Source organism: Trachinotus anak, unplaced genomic scaffold (genome assembly GCF_046630095.1).
Source record: "Trachinotus anak isolate AG129_WGS33_773 ecotype Australia unplaced genomic scaffold, CSIRO_AGI_Tana_v1 ptg000018l, whole genome shotgun sequence".
In the NCBI taxonomy this organism is placed as follows: domain Eukaryota; kingdom Metazoa; phylum Chordata; class Actinopteri; order Carangiformes; family Carangidae; genus Trachinotus; species Trachinotus anak.
Genome location: NW_027273869.1, coordinates 685,001 through 710,347, shown reverse-complemented (window position 1 = coordinate 710,347; position 25,347 = coordinate 685,001). Strand labels below are relative to the sequence as shown.

Below are 25,347 nucleotides of genomic sequence, written 5' to 3'. Positions count from 1 at the left end.
CTGCAAAAATCTTTCTGTACCTTTCCCAAGATCTGTGCCTTGATACAATACTGTCTCAGAGGTCTACTGACAATTTACCACAGGTGGACTCCAATCAAGTTGTAGAAACATCTGAAGGATGATCAGTGGAAACAGGATGCACCCGGGTTTAATTTTGAGTGTCATGGCAAAGGCTGTAAATACTTATGTACATGTGATTTTTTTTAGTTTTTTGGTTTTTTTTTTTTATATATTTGCGAAAATTTAAAGCAAACTTTTTTTCATTTTATCATTATGGGGTATTGTGTGTAGAATTTTGAATTTTGAGTGAAACGCTGTGAGTACTTTCCGGATGCACTGTATTAGGCCTCATTCAGAATTGGTATTAACATCAGTCTCAGGGATCTGATCACAAGTGGACAGGTGTGAATGCCCCCGAGACACATTCAGGGCGCATTCACATTCAGAGGTGGTCTGGGCCACATGTGATCACAAGACATCTGAAGAGGTGACCTCGGATTCTGGAAAATTATGCTTAAACAAGAAAATATTCCATAATGAAAATAAGTGTTCTGAATTCAAACCTCTCTGGACTTAAGTTCCTGGGCCTTTAACTTGGAAAGGGGCTATATATTCAGATTCAATGTATAATAGAGGGTTACTCATCTGCAGAGAGTTTCAAGATTTTATATCCAACTTAAATGAACTGAAGCCAATGAAGGAAAGCAAATCAAGTTTAAGCAATTCTTTGAAAAATTACCAATGGTGATGTACTGGCAGATCCCCTTAAGCTCTGTCAGACTGGATGAGGAGCATCTTAATTGCCATCCCTGGGTCTCTCCACATATGTTCTATGGGGTTTAAGTCTGAGTTTTGGCTGAGCCACTTATGGACAATCAGAGACTTGTCCCAAAGCCACTCCAGCATTGTCTTGGCTGTATGCTTAAGATCACTGTGGTGCTGAAAGGAGAGCCATCACCCCAGTCTCAGGAGGTGTGCACTCCGCAGTGGGTTATCTTCAAGGACTTCTCCATATTTATCCTTCCCTCAATTATGACCAGTGTGATGGCTTTCTTAAATTAATCATTAAATAATACCATGTACAAAATGCTTCACTATAATTGTTTTAACTGCAAAGTACTTTCTGACAAAAAAATGTCAAAACAATATACACTCACTAGCCACTTTATTAGGTATACCTGTTCAACTGCTCGTTAATGCAAATATCTTATCAGCCAATCACATGGCTCAATGCATTTAGGCATGTAGACATGGTCAAATCGACCTACTAAAGTTCAAACAGGCTGGTCTGAATATTTCAGAAATTGCTGATCTACTGGGATTTTCCCGCACAACCATCTCTAGGGTTTACAGAGAATGGTCCAGAAAGAGAAAATATCCTGTGAGCAGCAGTTCTCTGGGAGAAAATGCCTTGTTGATGTCAGCGGTCAGAGGAGAATGGCCAGACTGCCTCGAGCTGATAGGAAGGTAACAGTCACTCAAATAACCATTCGTTACAACCAAGGTATGCAGAAGGACCTCTCTGAACACACAACACTTTGAACCTTGAAGCAGATGGGCTACAGCAGCAGAAGACCACACTGGGTGCCACTCCTGTCAGCTAAGAACAGGAAACTAAGGCTACAGTTCACACGGGCTCACCAAAATCAGAAGATTGGAAAAACGTTGCCTGGTCTGATGAGTCTTGACTTCTGCTGCAACATTCATATGGTAGGGTCAGAATTTGGTGTCATCAACATGAGAGCATGGATCCATCCTGCCTTGTATCAATGATTCAGGCTGGTGGTGTTGGTGTAATAGTGAAGGGTATATTTTCTTGGCACACTTTGGGCCCCTTAGTACAACTGAGCATTGTTTAAATGCCACAGCCTACCTGAGTATTATTGCTGACCATGTCCATCCCTATGTGACCACAGTGTACCATCTTCTGATGGCTACTTCCAGCAGGATAACGTGCCATGTCACAAAGCTCAAATCATCTCAAACTGGTTTCTTGAACATGAAAATGAGTTCACTGTACACAAATGGCCTCCACAGTCACCAGATCTCAATCCAATAGAGCACCTTTGGGGGTGTGGTGGAATGGGAGATTTGTATCATTGATGTGCAGCCAACAAATCTGCACCAACTGCATGTTATCATGTCAATACGGACCACAATCTCTGAGTAATGTTCCCAGCACCTTGTTGAATCTATGCCAGGAAGAATTAAGGCAGTTCTGGTGGTAAAAGGGGGTCCAACCCAGTACTAACAAGGTGTATCTAATAAAGTGACCATTGAGTATACAGCTCCATTGCTTCACGTTGTGTCTGAGTCATTACCAGCACACACAGCACGCTCTCATGCACACCCAGAATAATAGGCACACAAAGAGACAGACAGAGATGGAAGAAACTTCATGGATTTTTTCACTGCCCACTGACATGGCGGGATTTCTCCAAGGGCCAGTCCGACTATGACAGACGGGTGCATTGCGTTTGTGTGTGTGTGTGAGAGAGAGAGAGAGAGAGAGAGAGAGAGAGAGAGAGAGAGAGAGAGAGAGAGAGAGAGAGAGAGAGAGAGAGAGAGAGAGAGAGAGAGAGAGAGAACCCTTTTGCATTGGTCTTGCTAAGACCCGCTAATGTCAGACTTTTGTCAGCAATGGAAAAGGGTATAAATGGCATTCACTCCCGGGTCAAATGACTCTGCAGTAAATTGTCGGCTGCAATTATTTATGTTTTAAACATTTTAGTTAGGCTACAAGACAGGCATCCAAAATTGTGATTAGTAAATATTAAAACAGTTTATAGAATGCCTCACAATAAATAATGAGGATATTATATTAAACAATGCTAAAGGAAACATTGAGCACACAACACAATTATTTCCGTTTATGAATTATCAAATTGTTTTTGCTGTGTAAACACCAAAACTGATAATAATGAATGCAAGCTCTGTGAAGTTGGCCATTTTGTTTTGTGTTAATCTTTTCTTTATTTTGCATTTTCACTTTATTGTATCTTTGGTTTCTTCTTTAAAAGAAAAAAAAAAAACATATGTATGCATGGTCAAAGGAATGCCTAAGGTGCACACAGTCTCACCACGAAAATGAAGTACCCATGGTTTTTGTGGCTATACAGAGCTTAGACTTTTTTACACATTTGTTAAGCAGAGAAAATTTATTTTTTTGTGCAGTGGGAAACAACATTTATGTATAGATTGTTATGATGAAGATGAAGATAATATGCTTGCTCTTCATGAAGACAACTGGATTTGGAAGAGAAGAATTATATGTTCATGGATTTGAAGCTCGGCCAATCATACAAGGATTTCCCTAAGTTTTGGATCGTTGCACAAGCATAAAATAGATGCTCTGTTTCTACATTTATGTGGGTCTGCTGTGGTAAAACCATCCGTCATTTTACATATTGTTGTGGCAAGGTCATTGTTGTGGCAAAAGTAATTTTCACTCAGTTAGGAATCTCCCTACACTGTTTTTGACAACAGCCTTGGCTTTTGTCCTGATATGCAATGTGAATTGTGGGGCGATATATATATACACACACACACACACACGCACACGCACACACACACACACACACACACACACACACACACACACACACACACACACGTTTGCCTTTTTAAATGTTCAATGGTCAATCAATTTCATTTCCCACAGGTGGACTCCAGTCAAGCTCTACAGCAAAGGGATGCACCTGACCAAAGTTTGGAGTGCCACAGCAAACGGTCTGAATACTCTTGTAAACAAGATACTACAGTTTTCATTTTTAATGTTTCTCCTGTCATTCAGTAGCACTCATCATGGTTAGACTTTAAATTTATTACAGAATAAGTCAAACTGATGCTAGTAAAAATAAGTGGTATTTGTTGCGTTTCTGGAAATGTAGGATCTACTGTTTGAGCTTGGCCCATACTAGAAGCTAAGAGTCAGGACCACTCAGGCTCAGCAGCACAGTTGTGTACTATTTCTTATTTTTTAATCTGTTTGTTGTGAGTCCCCCAACTTTATGGAAATGCAATATTAAAAATCACTGGAGTGTCTTTTAATTGTGTTTGAAGTACATCAGAACTTCTATTATCAGAACAGTGATGCTCTCTCATGTTCCTGAAAACAGACAAAAAAATTGGCGATCACATCAACTACGGCCAATTTAAAACACAAATGTGTATTGGGTTTTTTTCCGCTGCAGAGTTTTAAGAAGAATCAAATTAATATTGGCAACTCTTGTACCATAATTTAAAGCAACACATTTGAACTCACTTTTCCAACTGCTAATCCTGACCAGTGCACTAAGCAAACCATGTACCTCCATTCAACATATACCCACTTTCAGTGTGTGTGTGTGTGTGTGTGTGTCTACCAGGTCCTTGCGCCACATGTAATCCTTGCTCTTTTGCCTGCTCAGCTATCTTGATGTGCCAGACAAACTTACATCTCTGTATGTTGAGTAAATTTTTAAAATTGACTTAAAAGTATCCTTAATTGTGCATTTTATTTATTACTGACTTTGTTTTGATATACGCAGCAAAGTTACAGCTTCTTGTGTGTGTAATAAGACACACACACACACACACACACACACACACAGAGGAGGTAGGTAGATCTCCATTCAGGAGAAACAAGTTGTTGCTGGAGACAAATTTACTGCCTGATAAAATGAGCCAAAATACAGTGTAATGACAGCAGCAGCTGTGAGATAGGCCTTACTGACGATTTGAATGAGTGATGACAGATAAAGACCAGAGATGATCGGAATGTCTATCAGTGATTGCTAGTAATGATGATAGACAATTGCCCAAAACTGCTATGCCATAGTCAGACTGGCATGTTAACAAGAAAACTCCTAACTGGATATTTGTATTTTTAAATTAAATGCAGCCAGAGCCCACATAAGTCTGAGAGGGACAGGTCACACAATGACACATCTGTCGTTTAAGGTACGGAAAAGAAAACATGTCTGTTTTAATGTAGTAGTAGAACATCTAATTTTAGTAATAGCATTATATATTCTATAGGCCTACTTTAAAAATGCTGCTTGATCTGACTGGCAGTGTCCTGCTAATGTGATTTTGCCTGCTGTCATGGTCAAACAGTGAGGCCTCTGATCTGCAGACTGAAGACAGATTTCCAGGCTAGGCTACATAGTCACTGTGCATTAAATGATGAGGACACAGCCTGGCTGATGGTTTAGCCTGTGAGTGTGGAGGTGGGGGCGGTGATTGTAAAGCCTGTAATATAAATTAAAATAACCTGTGTATCTCTTTTGCAGCTGAAAAAACACAGACACGACATGATTTAGCTTCCACCTCCCCTGTCATCATCACCCCTTTACATCAAGGAACCTCTATAGATTGGTGAAAATTCAACGTTGGACACATTAGAATGTACAAGAATGCATTAGAAAAGCAGCGTAGCTGCGTGTCTTTGTTGTGTCAACAGCGGTGTGTGTGCTCTGTTGGCGCACCAGGCTGCAGCTGAAGCGAGCCTGGAAAATGAAGCCAGGAGCGAATGGATAAAGCAGGCCCGAAATAAACAGGCTCCGCCGAATAAAATCTTCCCCTCCCGCTCACATTAGTCTGTCGCATTTTTCTGTTCACTGGATGCCGAGGGATGTGAAAGTCGAGCACTCAAATGGATCGTTCACATCTAGTCCATCATCTTGCCCCCTGCACTGCAGCCCCCACGATCCATGTTACAGCCGGTGTTTCCTGAAGATTTTCATCCAATTACCTCCACTCGGAGCCCGTGTCCCCTGCTTAGCCTAGACACGCTATCCCGCCGCCGCAGCGCTTACCTCCTCATCCTGCGGACCTCCGGGAATCCCCGATGTGCAAGAGGTGTCCAGCCTGGCACCGAGCTCCTCCAGGCCCCGCTCCCTGCCCGGCTCCCGCTCCGCGGTGTCTCCGTTAAAGACGGGCGGTGGGGACTCGGCGCTGCTCAACGCCGCCATTTTAAACTGCAAGAAACTGAGTGGAAAATAATAGAGGGAAACGCAGGATGGTGTTTAGGACAGGAGGGGGAGACAGAGACGCAGGACGATTTAACTAATCTAGACTGAGATGGATGGCACTGAACTACTACTAAATTGGCACGATGTTATCATTATAGTGTACCCCCTCTACAATTTCCAGTGGGTGACGGAAATGTAAAACTCATTACCCAAGGTTAAAATTGTTTTGCTTAATTTTAACGGCCCATATTGAAAAGGAGCTTGAATATGGCAACAACTTTATCTTGCATTCTGGTTCTCAGTATGTCTGTTCAAATGTGTTTACACAAATGCAAAATACTGCTAATACAGTACAAAACGTAAAGAAGAACCCAGTGAACTCAATTATATGTCCCCATGTCACAATTTCTGACTCAGACATCAACTAACTATAGTTTCCTAGGGACCTAAGAAAGTATATGTCCAAAATACACCACAACATATATTGAGTAGAATACAGAATTTTCCATGTATAGCTAACAATATTACTTAATTTGAAAGAAACATATATCTGTCACCCTGGACATCACTAATATTTGTCAACCCTATTCTTGAAAAATCAGTTACCAATACTCAAGATCACACAAGCTTTCAGGTGACTTGAGAACCACTACAACCTTCCTGAAGGGGGAGCTTGGTCTTTCACTATAATTTCATCCTGCCCCTTCTAACAGATATTCTCAAAATTATTATTTTGATCATCCTTGCATAAGACAGGGCCTCCAAATTAAGTGATAGTATGCGACCTGTCTACGTTATTGTTGTACTTTTGTGTTTAAACAAAATACATTTTCTGTCAAATTTCTTGTTGAGCCAACAATGACCCACTGCATGTCATTGACATGCAGTGGGTCTGGGGTTCTGGGATTCAAGGCAGTTGGTCATCCTGACTGTCAATAGTCAGTTTGGACTACCAACAGCCTTTTTTTCTGCATTTATTGATTTATTTTCCTGTCCTGTACCATAAGCAGTGACTCAGTGCAAATTTCTGCAACCTTACTGTTGCCAAAGTGCCTCACCAGTAATCATTTTATGGCTAAAATGCCAAAATATCTGGCCTAGCATTAGCTGCACCCAATATTTACTGGAACCAGTGATCACATATTAAATATATAACTCATTCAATATATAACATGTACTGTGTTGTGATTTTATTGCAGCATTTTTTAATAGCAGGCTTAAAGCACTTGGAACACTATACATTCCACGTTGATTTTATTTTGAAAACAAGAAAGATGTCTGTTTCTTTACATCATTTTCAGCCATTACAGCCATTCCTTTGACAGTTAAGCTAGCACCAGCGTAAAACTCCAAAGTTGTACACGAAGTACAGTAAATCTGCAATAGACCAAAATTTGTTGTTTAATCCATGAATCTTAATGACAGGCCTGTCAGTGTTTTATGTGTGCTCAGATGACTGTGATCAGCTTGTTTTCTTAGTATTCAATAGTATTTGACTTGCTATTTATTTCTAAATACTGGTTCAACCCTTACAACTTAAATCAGACATGTTCAACATTAAAAGAATGGAATTCCATTGAGTACAACAGACATAGATGAGAATGTTTCAAAAGCAACTGGACAGTTGTGACAAGACCAATGCAATTGTTTCAGGATAAGCAGGGTGCCCACAGTGATAGTGTACACAACCCATTGCTTCCTGCCTCCATTAAAAGGAAAAAAACAAGTCCTGTGACAAGATGAACCAGCAAAAATGTTCCAGCTCATTTCTTCTTGCCCGCTCTCTTCCCCTCTCCTTTCTTTGGCTTCCCTTTTCCTCTTAGTTTCCTCAAGCGACGCATCTCGTCTTTGAAGTCTTCATGCTCATCTCTGTGAAGGAAGAGAAAACAAAACAGTTTATTAAAACCTTCACCATGCTTACTAAAGCTTACATCCACAGTAATAGTCAGATTTTCTCTTTTGAACCAAAATACCATTTTCCCTTACCAATCAATTCAACTATGGCATTTTTCCAATTGCTGTTACCAATTAATCTCAACACTTCCTGCTCTAAGAGCATAATACTTCCCAGTCCGGGTGGGTTTATAATGCAAAATATTTGCAGTACTTATTGAGTGTCAGTGTGTGACAGATGCTTAACAGCTCTCAAAAAAACCTTGTACTGAATTTACTGGGTTGGTTTCAATTTTGCTTCATATTATTTTGACTGAATGATTTTACTTTAAACATTGGCAGCCATAAACTATCATGCACTTAAAAGTATACTTTTAAGTGCAAATGTACAATTATAAGTAATATGGTGTTGAGCAGCTCAAATGAGTGAAAAATACATTAAGTACTAAAAACTTAATTAATTAATTTAATTTAATTTAAAGTAAACACTGTCAAAGATCAAGCTTAAACTTTTGCCACAAGTCACAACATGCATCAATATTAGGGGATAGGTGAGCAGTTTCTACAGTACCTGAACAGTCCCATGAACCTGAGCTTCTGTGTCATGGCATAGTAAATCTTGTGCTGTGGGTACCAGTCATACACTTCCTTTCTCTTGGCCATGGGAGGTTCCTGGAACAGCTGGACCACCTTCATAGATCTAGAGTCTGTCGGACGCACAACTTCCCCAAAGATCTGTGCACTCAGTCTGGCCATGCGTATGGCATAGCTGGACAGACCGGCCATGACTGTTGAGCAAAGCCGAGAGAAGACTTGATTCACAGAAGTCAGGTAGAACGTAAATTCCATATTACATGAGGGACATTGACTGAGCATGGAACACATTGGCTACATAATCAATTATATATTCATCATAGTTCATCACAGTTTTGGCATATGCTGTTAAACTTGATCAGGTGAGCTTTCAGTTTCGGTTATATGCATTACATTATCAAAGAAAATCAAACAAATGTAGTGAGTGGGACAGAGTAATAGTACACTTATCAATGCTTTCAGATAGACAAACTATGCATTGAGACACTATGTTTAAATGACCTCAAACCTTTGACTATCTGATTTTTTCTGTACTGCAATTTCTAGTTACTTACCTATCAACATGCAGTGTGTCCATACAATATATCGATCAAAAGATAAAATAAGCTGATAACATTGACTTGGCTAATCTTTGATTCAGGCTTTGTTACTGAGAGGCCATTTGGTAGCTGCATGGATAATACATACTGTATGCTTGTAAATGGACAAACAATTGGCCAATTAATCCATTTATATTCACAATCTGAATGTTTTTTTGTCAAACATAATAGTAAGTTGAATATGACTGAGTTGCCATGATGTGTTTTGTTTGTAGTTGTTTTGTGTCTTTTTTAAAAGTCAGTGGATTTTCCCTTCAAACGACACTATGCTGGGGAAGCAGAACGTTGAAGTGATGCTGTTAATTCAGAACCATACCTGAATGTCTATTGCAAGCAACTTTAACATTTAATAGGTTTCAATTCAATATCCATCATTACACAAAGGATATCTAAAAAGTGCATTTTGACTACTCAAAATTACGATGTGATAACTTACTTATTTATACTTCAAGACATATACTATTGCATTTTAACTACTAAGAAGACTGACAATTTAATATGTCTACAAATACATTTCGACTGGTCAGAATTCCTTTTTGAATATCTAAAATGACATCACAAACATCATTACATCAATCAAAACAAAGATGGCAGCCTGCAGGCTATGATGGGAAATGGAGCCATGCATATGGACGATGAGAACATGAAAACAGTTTTGTCAGTTTACATAGTACAATAAAAATAAATTTTGCTCAAATGTAAGCTCATATGTATAAAGGATTTTTATACATATGAGCTTACATATGAGCAAAATATTAAATAACTATTATTTCATCTATAAAATAAAACGCATGAAAATATCACACAATTCCACACGCTAGTTTCAATTATTTTAGATTTCTACATTGTGATAAACTACTTTTCATAATTTCCAACCATTATGATGGTCAAAGACTTTCCAACATTTGGCAGAAAGTATATTTGGAAGCAGTAGCTGTCATGCTACATCAGGCTTTACAGTGGAAAAGCGACCATGTTGTCAGTCTGATGAATGTTTGTCCATCTATTTTTCAGTTATCACACCGACTAACATTTTGTGCTCATGTTACTGGCTACGCTTTTTGTGTTTTTATCGTCATATTAAAGCTAGTTGTTAGCAGACTTAAGGGTTTTGATGTCCCTACAACCAGATGAAAACCCCCATGTAAAAACACAATGAATGGCAACATGCCAACTATTCAGTTCTTTTTAAAAGTAGTAAACAGTGTCTTACCTGAGTCTGCAATCAGTGAGGGATAGGTTAAACACTGTGGAACCGCTTGTCAAACGTATTTAACCCAAGTTAAATGAAAAATGAAGTTTAATTATTGTACTGACGCTCGAGCTAACGTTCACCTTCAGACACCATACTGCCATCACAGGCGCTTTTGCGCATGCTACATTTTCCGTGGAGCTGATTGGTTAGTTGCTTTCACTTCCTGTTTTCTGATTTTATCTTCTAGTATACACGTTTTTCTAAATTTCACATAAATATATCAGTGGGTCCTTAGTAAAGCTTAATATTAACCTAGTCAGGCAGACGTCATTATTGGTGTCCTCTAATGTATCCTTTACGCTATCAAGAACTGGTAGGAAGTCCGTCACTTTTAATAGAGCCGTGAGTTTGACAAACTGCACAAAGTTCCGCTTTTCAGATCGTGGCTTAGTTTGTTTGTATATAGCGTTATGTATTATTTACTTATTTATTTGACTTTATCCTCATCGCAGAAAATAAAGCTGCAATGAACAAGCAGGACTTTTGTCCAACATACACACAGCAATGTTCAATAGTCATACAGCGAACATTTTAAACATATGAATCTACTTTAAAAATACAGCTGACTTAAGAAATAAAAATTTTACCAGCTGCGCATCTTTTACTAGCCATGCTAGCAGTGTGACTGCTCTAGACCCGATTAATTGGTTATGGCAAACCTTTTTAATTTACTTAATTTATTATACTGACGAATTCACATTACAGATATCCACAACGCATTTATGAATGGTCAAAACTGAGAGACATGAGAATTGTTTTCCTTGGCTATTTAAGCCTCCCAGCATCCATTTGGCTTCCAAGTTTTTTAGATTTTTTAGATTTTTTCCCCCCAGGGTAAACAAACTGGGACTTGATATGAACAACAACAATATTGATCCTCACCTTTTTGGGGTCATTGGGGACCAATAGAAGTGGCAGTGGAGACATGGGACTATTTTAGAATTTATGACCACATTTTATGAATGGAATTTTGTGTACACCGTGACTTCAGAATGGATTTGTGGCTATGTTTTGTCACTTTCTAGGAAAAGAGGAACGCTGCAATGAAATGAAAAATGTGTCAAAATTCAAATAGGTATATTTTCTTTAGGTACATAGAGGCACCGTCCATTTAGAGACATGAGATGAGACAAAAGTTGTTATTCACTTAATGGACACATAAAACTATATTATAGTACTAAATATGTTATGTTGTTTTGTCAGTCCCATTCTTGTGTGAAACCCACTTCTTTACTAACTAAACCTCTTTATTTAAATAATTTCTAATTAATTGTATGGTGAGAGGAATGGTGATATAGAAAGTGAATAATGGACAAGAGTTTGTCAATCATGTAAGTGCATTCAATATTCATGTCAACTAAATGTGTGAAAAACCGGGCAAATCTCTGCTTGCCTTACCATACCCAAACCAGTGGTTTGGTGGAAAAAATGAATGGGATTGTTAAAATATATTGTAAATGTTTGTTTTTTTAGTTGGGATAGCCACCTCCAAGCAACTGTTTTTATTCTAGGATTGCAGAAACAGTTACCAACAAGGTTTTCTCCCTCCTTTTTGTTGCATGGTGGGGAGGTTAAGTATCCCACTGAGGTCTTTCAAGAGTATGATCACTGTGGTTTCAGACCAAGACATGGCACTGTGACAGCAACATGTAAGGTAGTAAATGATCTGTTCTCTGGATAGAAAGGAGTGTTGTTTAGTCCTGTTCCTTGATTTGTCTAAAGCGTTTGATACAGTGGACCATACTCTTCTTTTGGACAAAGTCAGATCAAGTAGTTTTGACAGAAATGCATGTGACTGGTTTCACAATTATCTTACTTGCAGAACTCAAGCAATATTGCAAAGGGTTATCAATCTGATTTCCTTGAAGTTAAAAAGGGGTGCCACAAGGCTCAAAACTAGTTCCTGTCCTGTTCGCATTGTTCATAAATGACCTTTGTTCATTGATTTGTATAGCTCCATTCATTATTATACCAACAACGCAGTAATTTCCCTATCAGAACCCCTCCTGACAAATTTTGAAGTGAGATTTTTTTGGATATTCAAATTACCCTGATTAAACGTATGCTTTTACTAAATCCAGATAAGACTAATAACATGCTTTTCACCAGATCCTAAATAAAAAAATCATCTGTTTCAGCATTACTAAAAATCACATTAGTACCTGGGTATCTGGTTAGATTAAAAATTATCTTTTAAAACTCTAAAAAGTCATGTTGAAGAACTAACTCAGAAAGGAGATGTAGTGCAGTGTGTAAGTACCCACACTGGGCATTCTGAACCTCCTTCCCATCCATCCTCAGCCCCCTGTCATTGCCACTTCACAAACCAAGTGAATTGCTATATACTACTATAGAGTCACAGGCAGAGATTACTTTTAAAAGCCAAGAAAAACTAATGTGAATATATGGTTTATGTGTATATGCTGTGAGTTTGAATTAGGTGGAGGAACTTTACAGCAGTTGCCTCATGGTCTACTGATTTCTTGTGATCATTGTTCATTTGCAGATATTTCAAAAGACTGGTTAGATCCTCTAGCTCAATGTGTTTTTTCAAATTAGTTGCAGATGTGGCTGATATTTGGACTTGTTTTTTCAGAATCAGCAGACACAATTTGCATAAAAATGTGAGATTTTTTTCTGCGAGAATCTGCACTGGTTTGTTTATAAGTCCTTAAAAGCCAACCGAGCAAACATTTCAAGGCTTCGTACATTTTTGGCCCAGGAAGCAGAGTACACACTCATGACATCCAGGTAAGCATTACAGTTGGTCACTCCAGCCAGTCCAGTGTATATCAGCTTATCAGTTTATCAGAAAGTAACCGGTGCATTGCACATACCAAATGCCATGTAATTTACGTGTGATGGAAACAATCCATGATATGACAGTGTAGGTGTAGCATCAAGCACTACGAGGACAGGAGTTGCTTTTCCCACAGCAATATCATTCCCCTTTAACATGGTGATGCCACAGATTGGTAAAGCTGGGCAGGTTGCACATGCACAGAATTAAGTGGCCACAGGATATAGCCCATTTCAGTGCCGCTAAACACAGTACTGTAGCTGCAGGCAGATCGCACAGAGAATGGTATGGGAGAATGGGATTTTAAATAAATTGGTCCTAATCAAACAGAGCCATTTGGATACACAAATAAAATAAATGGCCACTGAACAACCAGGCTTTTGGCTTGTTAGTCCATAACTAAAACACAGAAGGATGCCTGTGATATTTGATGTAGATGATCTGATCTTTCCCATGGTCTCTAACAAAAATGTCTTGTGGTGCATGAAACAAGGAGTGTGAAAATAAAACAACTAAACCTATTGCCCACAAAAAGAAATCCCTGTATCAAGGATGATAAGCCTCAATCGAGCCAGTGTTAGTTACAACACATCGAGTTAACAATCCTAAAACAAGTTAACAATTCACAAAATACTGAGTTGACACAGAACCTGGAGGCACAGAGGTGGATTTCTCAGATTAAATCACAGCTGCACCTGGCGTCTGCACAATGGGGCTTTTATCAGGCTTTGCAATCGGACAGAAACCCAGTGATTGGCAGACTGAGCACAAAAACAGGAGGAGGAGCCAGGGACTAGGAAAGACCAGCTCCAGCACAGGCAGGTCGTCCCAGGGCATGCAACATGGACAGAACGGGATCCCCTTGACTACCTACAGAACAGAATTAGCAGGAACACAGAACAACTGTCGCCCACAACAGTCCGTCAAATTTTAATGTGAACTGGTATTGTTTGTATTGCTAGCACTCTCACTGGACACATGCCAGATGCCATACTCAGATGCCCCCAGAAAACGCAGTTCTTCTAATGTTTTTTGACAATTGGCTGACAGCTTTTTGGTGAATTACCGCCACCCTCTGGTATGTGAGCTCTCACCACAGTGAACAACTCTAATGTTCACATTCATTAGTTGCAAACTGACATATTCATTAAATTCATTCAACAAAATTGAGCATGTTCAATGAACAGCGCTAATTGAGTGCGTTAATGCACAGCTCTAGCAAGGCCAACCACACTAAACAAAAGATTATAGCCTACAACTATTGTTTGGTAAAACTCACCTCTAATAATGATGGCCAATCTGCATGTAAAGGAGCCAAACAGACAATCAAATCCAGACTATGATGCTCCAGTTGGATTTTGTGTGGAGCTATACACTGAAGCCTTCGGTGGGATTCCATCGTAAACTGCTGGGTCAGTGGCAGTGGGGTGATGATTTGTGGTGTTACAGCATCAGGTCCAATGCAGGGGTGGCAGATGTAGCTCATGGTTAATGACCTGCACTGTGTTAGCCAATCCAAGACAGTGCATACTGTCATAGCCGGCTCAAAACCCAAGACAAATAATGGGAAGTGACACAAAGAGTTAAATCATACCATTAATTAATAAACTCCAATCAAAAAGTAAATAAAATATCGAATGGTTATGGGGTGTGTATGAGTGAAGCAATAAGAGATCAAGTGTTGGTTGGGGAAAAAAACTAAACAAAAACACAAGCAAGTGTGGACCACCAGGAGCAGCGTTTCCCCTTCCTCTCTCCCCCATGGCACAGGTCAGAGTGAGTACTTATAGTACTGAGAACACTGGGCCCAGGTGTAGTAGTCAATAACCCAGCCACACCTACTGGGCACCTGCAACACAAAACACACAAAGACAAGCAGCCAGTCCAGCAGCCAAAAGAGGCAGGGTCGTCACAATATTCATAAATATCTGCTTAAGCCAGGGGACTTCCTCTTGCCCTCTCACTTTGTGCTGCCTGGTTAGCAGGAGCCACTTTTTTCCCCCTCTCAACATGTGAGCAGAGCCAAATGCACTATTTTTCTCCTTTTGACATATCCTCTGCTAATCTTTGTTCACCCAGCAGTGAGTTATATATGCACCATGCTGTGGAACAACTTCAAATTGCTCCGGCTAGCATGGCTTCACTCTGATTAAACATTTTTTAATGAGACTCATGACGTGTTGTAGAAACTGGAAATGATAACTTTTCTTGTGACCTTTTTTCTATATGTGGGACCCACAGTAATGTTGGCATATTGATGGACAAGAGACATATGTTTATGTGCAATAGCAACTTTAATATTTTAGTGGGTTCATGTCTGGTTACAATGAGGAAAACTCACACAGGCATTTTGGAGCATCCTAGGGCATCATAGGGGCTCCTTTGTGTGAGGGCATGTTCAGTAGACCCAGAGAGCCTGCAGTGTGCAGCCCATGGATGTATTATAATACATCCATGGTGCAGCCACATTATGCTGATGTGCTTGTGTTTCTGTATTTCCAGGTGAGCAAAAGCAGTGTAAAAGATGTGTTAAAGTAGTGACATGGATGTATGAGTGTGCAAGAGTGATGAACAATGAATAATGCAAATACGATATTTATATCAGAGTTTGCAAGGTAAACTGAAAAGCATCTTGTGTGTAAAAGTGCTTCACCTAGCTAATGAGGAAATCGGTAATGTATGAAGCAGACATTTATGTATTGTGCAAATTACAAAGCCACATTCAGTAGATGCAGAGAGCCTGCAGTGCGCAGCCACATTATTGCTGATGTGCTTGTGTTTCTGTATTTCCAGAACTGAAGTAAAGGTCAATTTTTTTTGTTTGGTTTTTTTTTAGAATGGCCTTTGATGACTGGAATCATCATCACCCACCTTTGATGGCGAGCTGCCCTGGAAACAGTTGAACCAACCTCATTTCTACAAAGTGGCAGGAAAGGATCAAAATTCCACAGTACATGGTAAAATGGATTAATTGGACTGATGCATTTTTTTGTCCTTTCCTTACAACTTGCATGTTGGAGAAAACTTACTGAAGTTGCAAGATTTTTGTTTTCTGTGTTGTGTGTGTGTTTTTTTGTTTTTTTGGGGAGGGTGGGCTTGAGGAAAAAAATAATTATTGCAACATATTTACATTCTTTGAAACTTACCTGCATTCCCTGGTTGTGGTGTTATTAAAAATTGCGCTCCTAAATTAGCCTAAAACCTTCTCTCTCTCTCTCTCTCTCTCTTTGTGTGTGTGTGTGTGTGTGTGTGTGTGTGTGTGTGTGTGTGTGTGTGTGGATTTAACCTGACAACATAATTTAGCAAATCCAACTTGCCCACTCTTTTCAGCTGTTAGACCCTCCAGGCCGACCAGTACAGTGCCAGTGTAAGTTGAGGCCAGGGGAGCTGCAGTAGATGCAATCACTAAGGAGTATATCAATACTAAACTGCAGGGGTTCGATCAGTCCTTGGTGGCTCGTTTGGAGCAAAGGGATAAGTGTGAGGGGAAACACTGAAGAAGGGCCTTAACAAAAGATGTTCCTTTTGGAGGCCACCCAGTTTCTACACACCTGCAAGGCTAGTGCCCGTGAGCTGTCATACAGCGGAGGGGGATGTTACTCTACACAGACTACCAATCTGAGATTGAGGGGCAATTTCGCTCAAATGTTCAATCACCCACTCAGTGCTTGAGGGTATGATCAATGTGCGCTCTGCTTGAACTGGAGACCAGGTATGTCAGAGTAAGAGATTGCGTTGTGCATTGTGGCATTGTATCTACTGTGGACTGGGTTGTCAAGGTGGGGTCTTTCACAGAAAAGGACTAGAGCAACTCCATAGAGGCAGAGGGTCAAAGGGGGATGTGGCTCTTGATTCAGGGTGCACATACTCCTTAATGAGAAGAACCCTGTGGAACAACATTAAAAAGACAGGTGAGACACTGGGTTTGAGTGAGATCCAAGAGTTTATTTTGGCCAGTGGGCAAGAGAGTGAAGCAATAGGGTAGATCCTCAACTGAAAAAAATATACTTAAGTAAGTCTTTTTAAAAGCATATATTATATACTTTATTTCACTTTTTATGTGTTTAAAATAGTATACTTTGAGTTGTGTTAAAATGAAACCACTTAAGTTGTACTTAATATACTGAAAGTTGCACTAAAGCCATGCTTAAATACATTAAATGTATACTTTTTCAGTATTTTCTTTTTTTTCTGTACTTTCACCTACCAAAATAGCACACTAATGTTAAAATATATTATATATATATATACAGTTATGTTCATAATAATAGCAGTGTGTTTAAAAAGGTGAGTAAACCTCAAAATTCTTCAAATAAATTGTATTTTAATGAACACAAATGCATTGGGGACACTGCACATTCTATTTCAAAGCAAGAAAATTGGAAAAAGTAATTAAATTTGATAATATTTTACAGAAAGTCAAGAAATATAATGTTAAAAAAAATAGCAGTGTTGACATCTTTCTTTACATACTCAAAAATGTACTATGCAAACTAAGAAATGCTTGAAGATTCAACTTTCCTGAGAATCATAAACTAATATTTAGTTGCATAACCACGGTTTCTGATAACTGCTTCACATCTGTGGTATATGGAGTCGACCAACTTCTGGCACCGGTCAACAGGTATTGCAGCCCAGGACAATTGTACTATGTTCCACAATTCCTCTGCATTTCTTGGTTTTGCCTCATGAACAGCATTTTTTATGTCAGCCCACAAGTTTTGTATGGGATTAAGGTCTGGGGATTGTGCTGGCCACTCCATTACTTGAATTCTGTTGGTCTGGAACCATGATTTTGCTCGCTTGCTGGTGTGTTTGGGGTCATTGTCTTGTTGAAACACCCATTTCAAGGGCATTTTTTCATTTAGGACCAACACCATAGTATGAGAAACATCCCCATATCATGATGCTTGCACCACCATGCTTCACCGTCTTCACTGTGTACTGTGGCTTGAATTCAGTGTTTGCAGGACGTCTGACAAACTGTCTGTGGCCCTTAGACCCAAAAAGAACAATCTTACTCTCATCAGTCCACAAAATATTACGCCATTTCTTTTTAGGCCAGTCAGTGTGTTCTTTGGCAAATTGTAACCGCTTCAGCACATGTATTTTTTTTAACAATGGGACTTTGCGTGGGCTTCTTGCTGGTAGCTTGGCTTCACATAGACGTTGTCTGATTGTTACAGTACTCACAGGCCATCTTAGCTCTTCTTTGATCCTCCTGGAGCTGATCATTGGCTGAGCCTTTGCCATTTTGGTTATTCTCCGATCCATTCGAATAGTCGTTTTTCTTTTTCTTCCTCGCCTTTCTGGTTTTGGCTGCCATTTTAAAGCGTTTGATATCATTTTAGCTGAACAGCCTATCATTTTCTGCACTTCTTTATAGGTTTTCCCCTCTTTTATTAATTTCTTAATCAAAGAACGCTCTTCTTCTGAACAGTGTCTTGAACGACCCATTTTACTCTGTTTTACACAGTTTTTCAAGGACAAATGCACAGCCAGCATATGCAGCATCAGTTGCCTTGATCCTTAAATAAGGGCCACCTGTTTAACACCTATTTTTTTCACAAAATCAATGACCTCACTAATTGAACTCGGCACTGCTATTTTTTTGAACACGCCCCTTTCAGTAAATGATTCAGTTTCACAGAATCAGCAGCATGCACGTCATGTCTGTTGGGTCTGTTAGTTTTCTATACCTTTACTGAACCTTCTAGAAACTTACTTGCAGTGTAGAAGTTGAAATTCTAACAAAAACAGTGATTTATCTTGCTAGTGATGTGGGACTGCTATTATTTTGAACACAACTGTATATACTATCAGTGCATTTTAACATCATTTTAGTACAATCAAAGTGTAATAGCATGTTTTTAGAAAATATACCTTAGTATACTTTTCCCATATTTCCAGTGCAATTCAATTATATTTTGATTGTACTAAAATTATGTTAAAATGCACTGTTAATATATATAGTATATTTTGAGTAAATTTCTTTTGATTTCAGAATAAATTTGTAGTACACTATAAATTCAATGTCAGTATACTTTTTTAGCATTTGCAAAATTCCACTTTTGATGTATTAAGTATATGTTAACACACCCGAGGAGATACACACCCGAGGAGATATGCTAGGAGGAAAAGAATATAAGTTGTTATTGAAGTCTTAGCTGACAATCACCTTGAAAATGGCTGGAACAGAAGACTACAGTATCAAAAGGCCTCTCTTGGAAACTCAACTGGTAGTGGTCAGGCCACAGCTGTAGAAGTAGCCTTCAGTTTGGATGGAGTTCACTGGTGTCACCAATGTCATAAAGCAAAAAATCTTGACTACTGATGAGCCACCAGTGCAAAGGAGAGCTTGCAGAGTGTCGCCACAAAAGCAAACAGTCATTGAAGAACAGCCTAAAAAATGCTCACTAATGGTGTCATAGAGCGATCTGCTTTGGCCTGGGCCTCTCTAGTGGTTTTTGATCCCAAGAAAGGACAGGACACAACGAAGGCCCACAGGACTAAATGACTACAGACCCGTTGCCCTGACCTCTGTGGTCATGAAATCATTTGAGCGCCTTGTCCTGTCCCACCTCAAATCCATCACTGACCCACTCCTGGACCCCCTGCAGTTCGCCTACAGAGCCAACAGGTCTGTGGATGACGCCGTCAACATGGCTCTCCACTTCATCCTCCAGCACCTGGACTCCTCAGGGACCTATGCCAGGATCCTGTTTGTGGACTTCAGCTCTGCCTTCAACACCATCATCCCGGCTCTGCTGCAGGACAAGCTCTCCCAGCTGAGCGTGCCTGACTCCACCTGCAGGTGGATCACCGACTTCCTGTCTGACAGGAGGCAGCACGTGAAGCTAGGAAAGCATGTGTCTGACTCCCAGACCATCAGCACTGGATCCCCGCAAGGCTGCGTTCTTTCTCCTCTGCTCTTCTCCCTGTACACCAACACCTGCACCTCCAGCCATCTTGACACCGTCTGTCAAGCTCCTGAAGTTTGCAGACGACACCACTCTCATTGGACTCATCTCTGATGGCGATGAGTCTGCCTACAGGTGGGAGACTGACCGTCTGGTGACCTGGTGCAGGCAGAACAACCTAGAGCTTAACGCTCTGAAGACAGTGGAAATGATAGTGGACTTCAGGAAGAGCCCAGCCCCACCCACCCCCATCACCCTGTGTGACTCCCCCGTGGCTACCGTGGAGCATTTCCGCTTCTTGGGAACCACCATCACACAGGATCTCAAATGGGAGCTGAACATCAGCTCCCTCATCAAAAAAGCTCAGCAGAGGATGTATTTCCTGAGGCAGTTGAAGAAGTTCAACCTGCCAAGGACTATGATGGTGAACTTCTACACCTCCATCATTGAGTCCATCCTCACCTCCTCCATCACCATCTGGTACGCTGCTGCCACGGAGAGGGACAATAACAGACTGCAGCGTATCATCCACTCTGCGGAGAAGGTGATTGGCTGCAATCTTCCATCCCTCCAGGACCTGTACGCCTCAAGGACTCTGAGGCATGCAAGGAAGATTGTAGCTGACTCCTCCCACCCTGGACACAAACTCTTTGTGACACTCCCCTCTGGCAGGAGGCTGCGGTCCTTCAAGACCAAAACCTCTCGCCACAAAAATAGCTTCTTCCCATCTGCTATTAGCCTTATCAACAAGGCTAGAGAGCCCCACTGTTGCTGATCCCCCTGATCAGCAACAGCTGGCTCAGATGTACTGTCCAGTTCAGCAGCCTCAGAGTCCACTGTAACTGGCTTATATTTTGACTGTTTCTCTCCTGTACATCTCCCTGAGCTCACTTCAACAGTTTCGTCATCTAAACCATCGACTTGTCTTCTTGACCCCGTTCCAACAAGGTTGTTCAAAGAAGTTTTTCCTTTAATCGACACCTCTATATTAAGTCTGATTAACTTATCTTTATCAACTGGTTATGTACCGCAGGCTTTTAAAGTTGCAGTAATTAAACCTCTACTTAAAAAGCCTACTCTTGATCCTGATGTTTTAGCCAATTATAGACCTATATCCAACCTCCCCTTTATTTCCAAAATCCTTGAGAAGGTCGTTGCAAACCAGTTATGTGATTATTTGTACAGGAATGGTTTGTTTGAAGATTTTCAGTCAGGTTTTAGAGTCCATCATAGCACAGAAACAGCTCTGGTTAAGGTTACCAATGATCTCCTCATAGCTTCAGACAATGGACTTGTCTCTATACTTGTCCTACTAGATCTTAGTGCCGTATTTGACACCATTGATCATAAGATTTTATTACAGAGACTAGAACATATGGTCGGCATCAAAGGAACCACACTAAGCTGGTTTAAGTCATATCTGTCAGATAGACTCCAGTTTGTTCATGTTAATAATGACTCTTCTATCAACACTAAAGTCAGTCATGGAGTTCCACAAGGTTCGGTGCTAGGACCAATGCTCTTCAGTCTATATATGCTCCCTCTGGGAAACATTATTAGGAGGCACCAGATGAATTTCCATTGTTACGCAGATGACACCCAGCTGTACTTATCCATGAAGCCAGGTGAGACTAACCAGGTAGCCAAGCTTCAGGTGTGTCTTAAGGACATAAAAATCTGGATGACCAGTAATTTCTTACTCTTAAATTCAGTCAAAACTGAAGTTATTGTAATTGGCCCAAAACACCTCAGAGATCTCTGGATGACATTACCTTGGCCTCCAGTGCTACAGTCAGAAACCTTGGTGTCATTTTTGACCAGGACTTGTCCTTTACTTCACATATAAAGCAAGTCTCTAGGACAGCCTTCTTCCACCTGCGTAATATTGCTAAAATCAGACCCATTCTATGTCTAAAGGAAGCTGAAAAACTAGTTCATGCATTTGTTACCTCAAGACTGGACTACTGTAACTCTTTATTGTCAGGATGTCCCAAAAATTCAGTAAAAAGCCTCCAATTGATCCAGAATGCGGCAGCACGAGTACTGACAGGAACTAGGAAATGAGATCACATCTCTCCTGTGTTAGCTTCTCTGCATTGGCTCCCTGTAAAATCCAGAATCAAATTTAAAATCCTCCTCCTCACCTACAAAGCCATTAATGGTCAGGCACCATCGTACCTTGGAGAGCTTATAGTTCCTTATTTTCCCAATAGGACACTTCGCTCTCTAAATGCAGGTCAACTTGTGGTTCCCAGAGTTTGTAAGAGTAGAATGGGGGGGGGAGCCTTCAGCTATCAGGCTCCTCTCCTGTGGAACCAGCTCCCAGTGTGGGTTCGGGAGGCAGACCCCCTCTCTACCTTTAAGATCAGACTTAAAACTGTCCTGTTTAGTAAAGCTTATAGTTAGGGCTGGCTCGGGTATGTCCTGACCCATCCCTTAGTTATGCTGCTATAGAGCTAGACTGCTGGGGGATTCCCATGATGCACTGGGCGCTCTCTCTCTATTTCTGTCTCTCTCCCTCTCTCTCTCTCGATGACTTCATGCCATTAACTTTGTATTTTTTCTCTCCCGTAGTTTGTGCTTCTCCTCTCTCTCCCTCTCTCTGTCCTCATTCTGCAGGTCTCTCTGCCTCGGGAGCAGCAGGATCCAGATCCACCACTACTCGTCTTTACTATTAACCACTGTTACCTGTCATTATTATTGATAACACCATTACCGACACAGCTGTTCCTGGTCTCTCTCTCTCTCTTCTCTCCCCTCTCCTCCCCCTCCCCCTCTTTCTATCTTCTCCTAAACCCAACCGGTCGAGGCAGACGGCCGCCCACCCTGAGCCCGGTTCTGTTGGAGGTTTCTTCCTGTTAAAAGGGAGTTTTTCCTCCCCCCTGTCGCCAAGCGCTTGCTCGTTGTGGGAACTGTTGGGTTTTTTTCTGTAACAATGTAAGGTCTTGACCTTACCCTGTAAAGTGCCTTGAGATAATGTATATTATGATTTGGCGCTATACAAATAAAATTGAATTGAATTGAATTGAATTGATCCTCAATTGCACCAATCACCAGAAAAAAATCCTTGTATGTGAAAACATACTTGGCAATAAAACTGATTCTGATTCTGATTCTGATTCTTTGTGGACTACAAAGGAGCCAAAACACACAATGATGGTTATCCAATGCCACTGGTGCATGAAATCTTGGAGTCCTTGTAAGGGGCTCAGTACTTCAGCTCTCTTCAGAGTGGGTACTGGCAGGTGGCTATGGATGAGGAGAGCAAACAGAAGACTGCCATGATTACTCACCTTTTCCAGTTTAAGGTCATGCCTTTTGGCTTGCAGAATGCTGGTGCCACCTTCCAGTAGGTGATGGAAAGTGTTCTGGGGGATTTCAAGGGCAAGGTTAGCTTAGTCTAAATAGACAATATCATCATCTTTGCTACAACTCAGGAGCAACATCAGGCAGTATTCCAGAAACTACACCAGGCTCATTTAACCCTCAATGTCAAGAAATGCCATCTACTACAGACTCAGCTCACCTTCCTTGGGCATGTAGTCTCAGTTATAGGCATGGACCCAGAGAAGATTGATGCCATCACAGGGTACCCAGACTCGAAAAGTCTTCAGAGGTTACTGGGGTTGGTGGGCTGGTACCACAAGTTTATTCCTAGACTGGCAGACATTGTGGTCTAGTCTGGGCATTCAAGTGTCCCCAAGCAACATCCTGACTCACCAGGTGGACTCTGCAACTGGTCTGCTCTCAATTGGTATTCCATGAATAAATAAAGAACATGTACAGAAATAGAAAACTAGTTTCAGCTACACTAGTGGGCCTTTAAATACAATATGACACATAATTATGGAAAATTAATTATGGATTTATATTGTTTATTTGTTAATTTGTTTTATTTATCACCACAGTGGTACATAAAATTTGAGCTGAGGAAAAGCCAGATATTTTGTGGAGCAAGCTGTTTTCATGAAACCTGCAGAAACACCACAGTCCAGGGAAGCTTGTGAAAAATGAGAAGAGCAAAAGTTTGGGCTGTTGAAATTGTTATTTTCCATTTACATGTAATTTCATTACAGATTATAAATGTGTACCTCAACACTACACTGAAGCATTTCAGCAGAGCAGGCAAATGGGGATATTTAATAGATTGCTAACAAATGACTGCCATTTTTTCATCAGAATTACAAAGACCTGAGGAAGGTAAGTGATAATGAATATTATTACACTGTTGACAACAAGGAGATATTCAGTATCATTGTACTATATTGGATAATTGCAGATGGACCTCTTGGATTATGATGTCATCTTGGGAGCTGTTTGCGATCATTGGACACTGACTCTAAGGGGACTTGGCTATATTCAGAATACACAACTCATACTCAACATAATTGTTCTTTATTTATCTGTTGCTACATTGTCTAGGCAGTTTATCAATAATAGAAACACTCTGTCTGGTTGCATCTGGGGCTGAGACAGAGGCACTGAAGAAATGACGCACTGAGGCCTTATTTCAGGAAATAACGTAGGTATCTGTAATCAACATGTATGTAGTTTTTTTCTTTTCTGCCAGATTGAGTGCACATTTTGTGGGATCTGGTTCCACTGGAACTGTGTTGGTTGACCACCTGTTGATGGAGATGTTATTGATGGAGATATTGTTTTGCATATGCTTAGCAAATCACCAGACAACATGACCACCAGTTAAAGTGAACGCCTTTAAACAGGGACTAGAATTTACTGGATTACCAGCTTGTCTGCTTGGCTAAATCCACAGCAACATCCCTGGTGGATGGTCAGGAGAGAGCTCCATAGGGGAGGAGATGGGGGTGCGAAGTTCATTGAGGACACTAAACATGTTGCTCAGCTGCAGCTATGAGGCAGATGGATGTCTCGATGCCTTTTCCAAACCAGGGTCAAGTGGTCAGCAGACAATGGAAATGAATGGGGCAGTGCCACTGCCCGAACCGTTTCAGAAGCGGTTCACTAGGCCTGCTGCATGATGTGGTGCAGAAGCGGAAGGAAGCCAGGGAACTGAATCAAAGATTGCCCCACACACCACTGTCTGGAACTGGTTTTGACTGTATGTCTGGTTCATCATTTCCATGGAGAGCGAAAGGGTTTACCTTGGAAGTTTGTTTGGCCTGTGAAACAGCTGTCAGTAAAACCAATAAGAAATTTCAGTTTGAGTTACAATTACAGCCTGTGCACATCCTCTCTATACAAAAGACATCCTTTTGTCTTTTCATAACAGACATTTTCCACATGTCTTCATAGAGATGGATTACATCCTCTGTTATACCCACATTAAACATTGCAGCATAAACAGTGCAGT

The 25,347-nt window shown here is 40.6% G+C and overlaps 2 protein-coding genes across 3 annotated transcripts in view; both read right to left on the bottom strand.

The window, feature by feature from the left end:
- The window catches only part of braf (B-Raf proto-oncogene, serine/threonine kinase), a 30,904-nt gene extending 24,883 nt beyond the window's left edge, over positions 1-6,021 (bottom strand). Inside the window, exon 1 of one of the 2 annotated variants that reach the window (XM_071501601.1) lies at positions 5,799-6,021. In XM_071501601.1, the coding sequence (XP_071357702.1) occupies positions 5,799-5,954 (156 nt within the window). In that variant the 5' untranslated portion in view covers positions 5,955-6,021. The remainder of the gene's footprint in view (positions 1-5,798) is intronic. The other variant, XM_071501602.1, reaches the window with a different exon arrangement.
- Positions 6,022-7,136: 1,115 nt separating this feature from the next.
- Positions 7,137-10,411, bottom strand: mrps33 (mitochondrial ribosomal protein S33). Its single transcript, XM_071501603.1, has 3 exons — positions 10,254-10,411; positions 8,419-8,635; positions 7,137-7,823 (listed from the first exon to the last, which is right to left on the bottom strand). The coding sequence occupies exons 2-3, from the start codon at positions 8,631-8,633 to the stop codon at positions 7,718-7,720; spliced, it is 321 nt and encodes a 106-aa protein (XP_071357704.1). The 5' UTR covers positions 8,634-8,635; positions 10,254-10,411; the 3' UTR covers positions 7,137-7,717.
- Between the last annotated feature and the right edge of the window lie 14,936 nt (positions 10,412-25,347).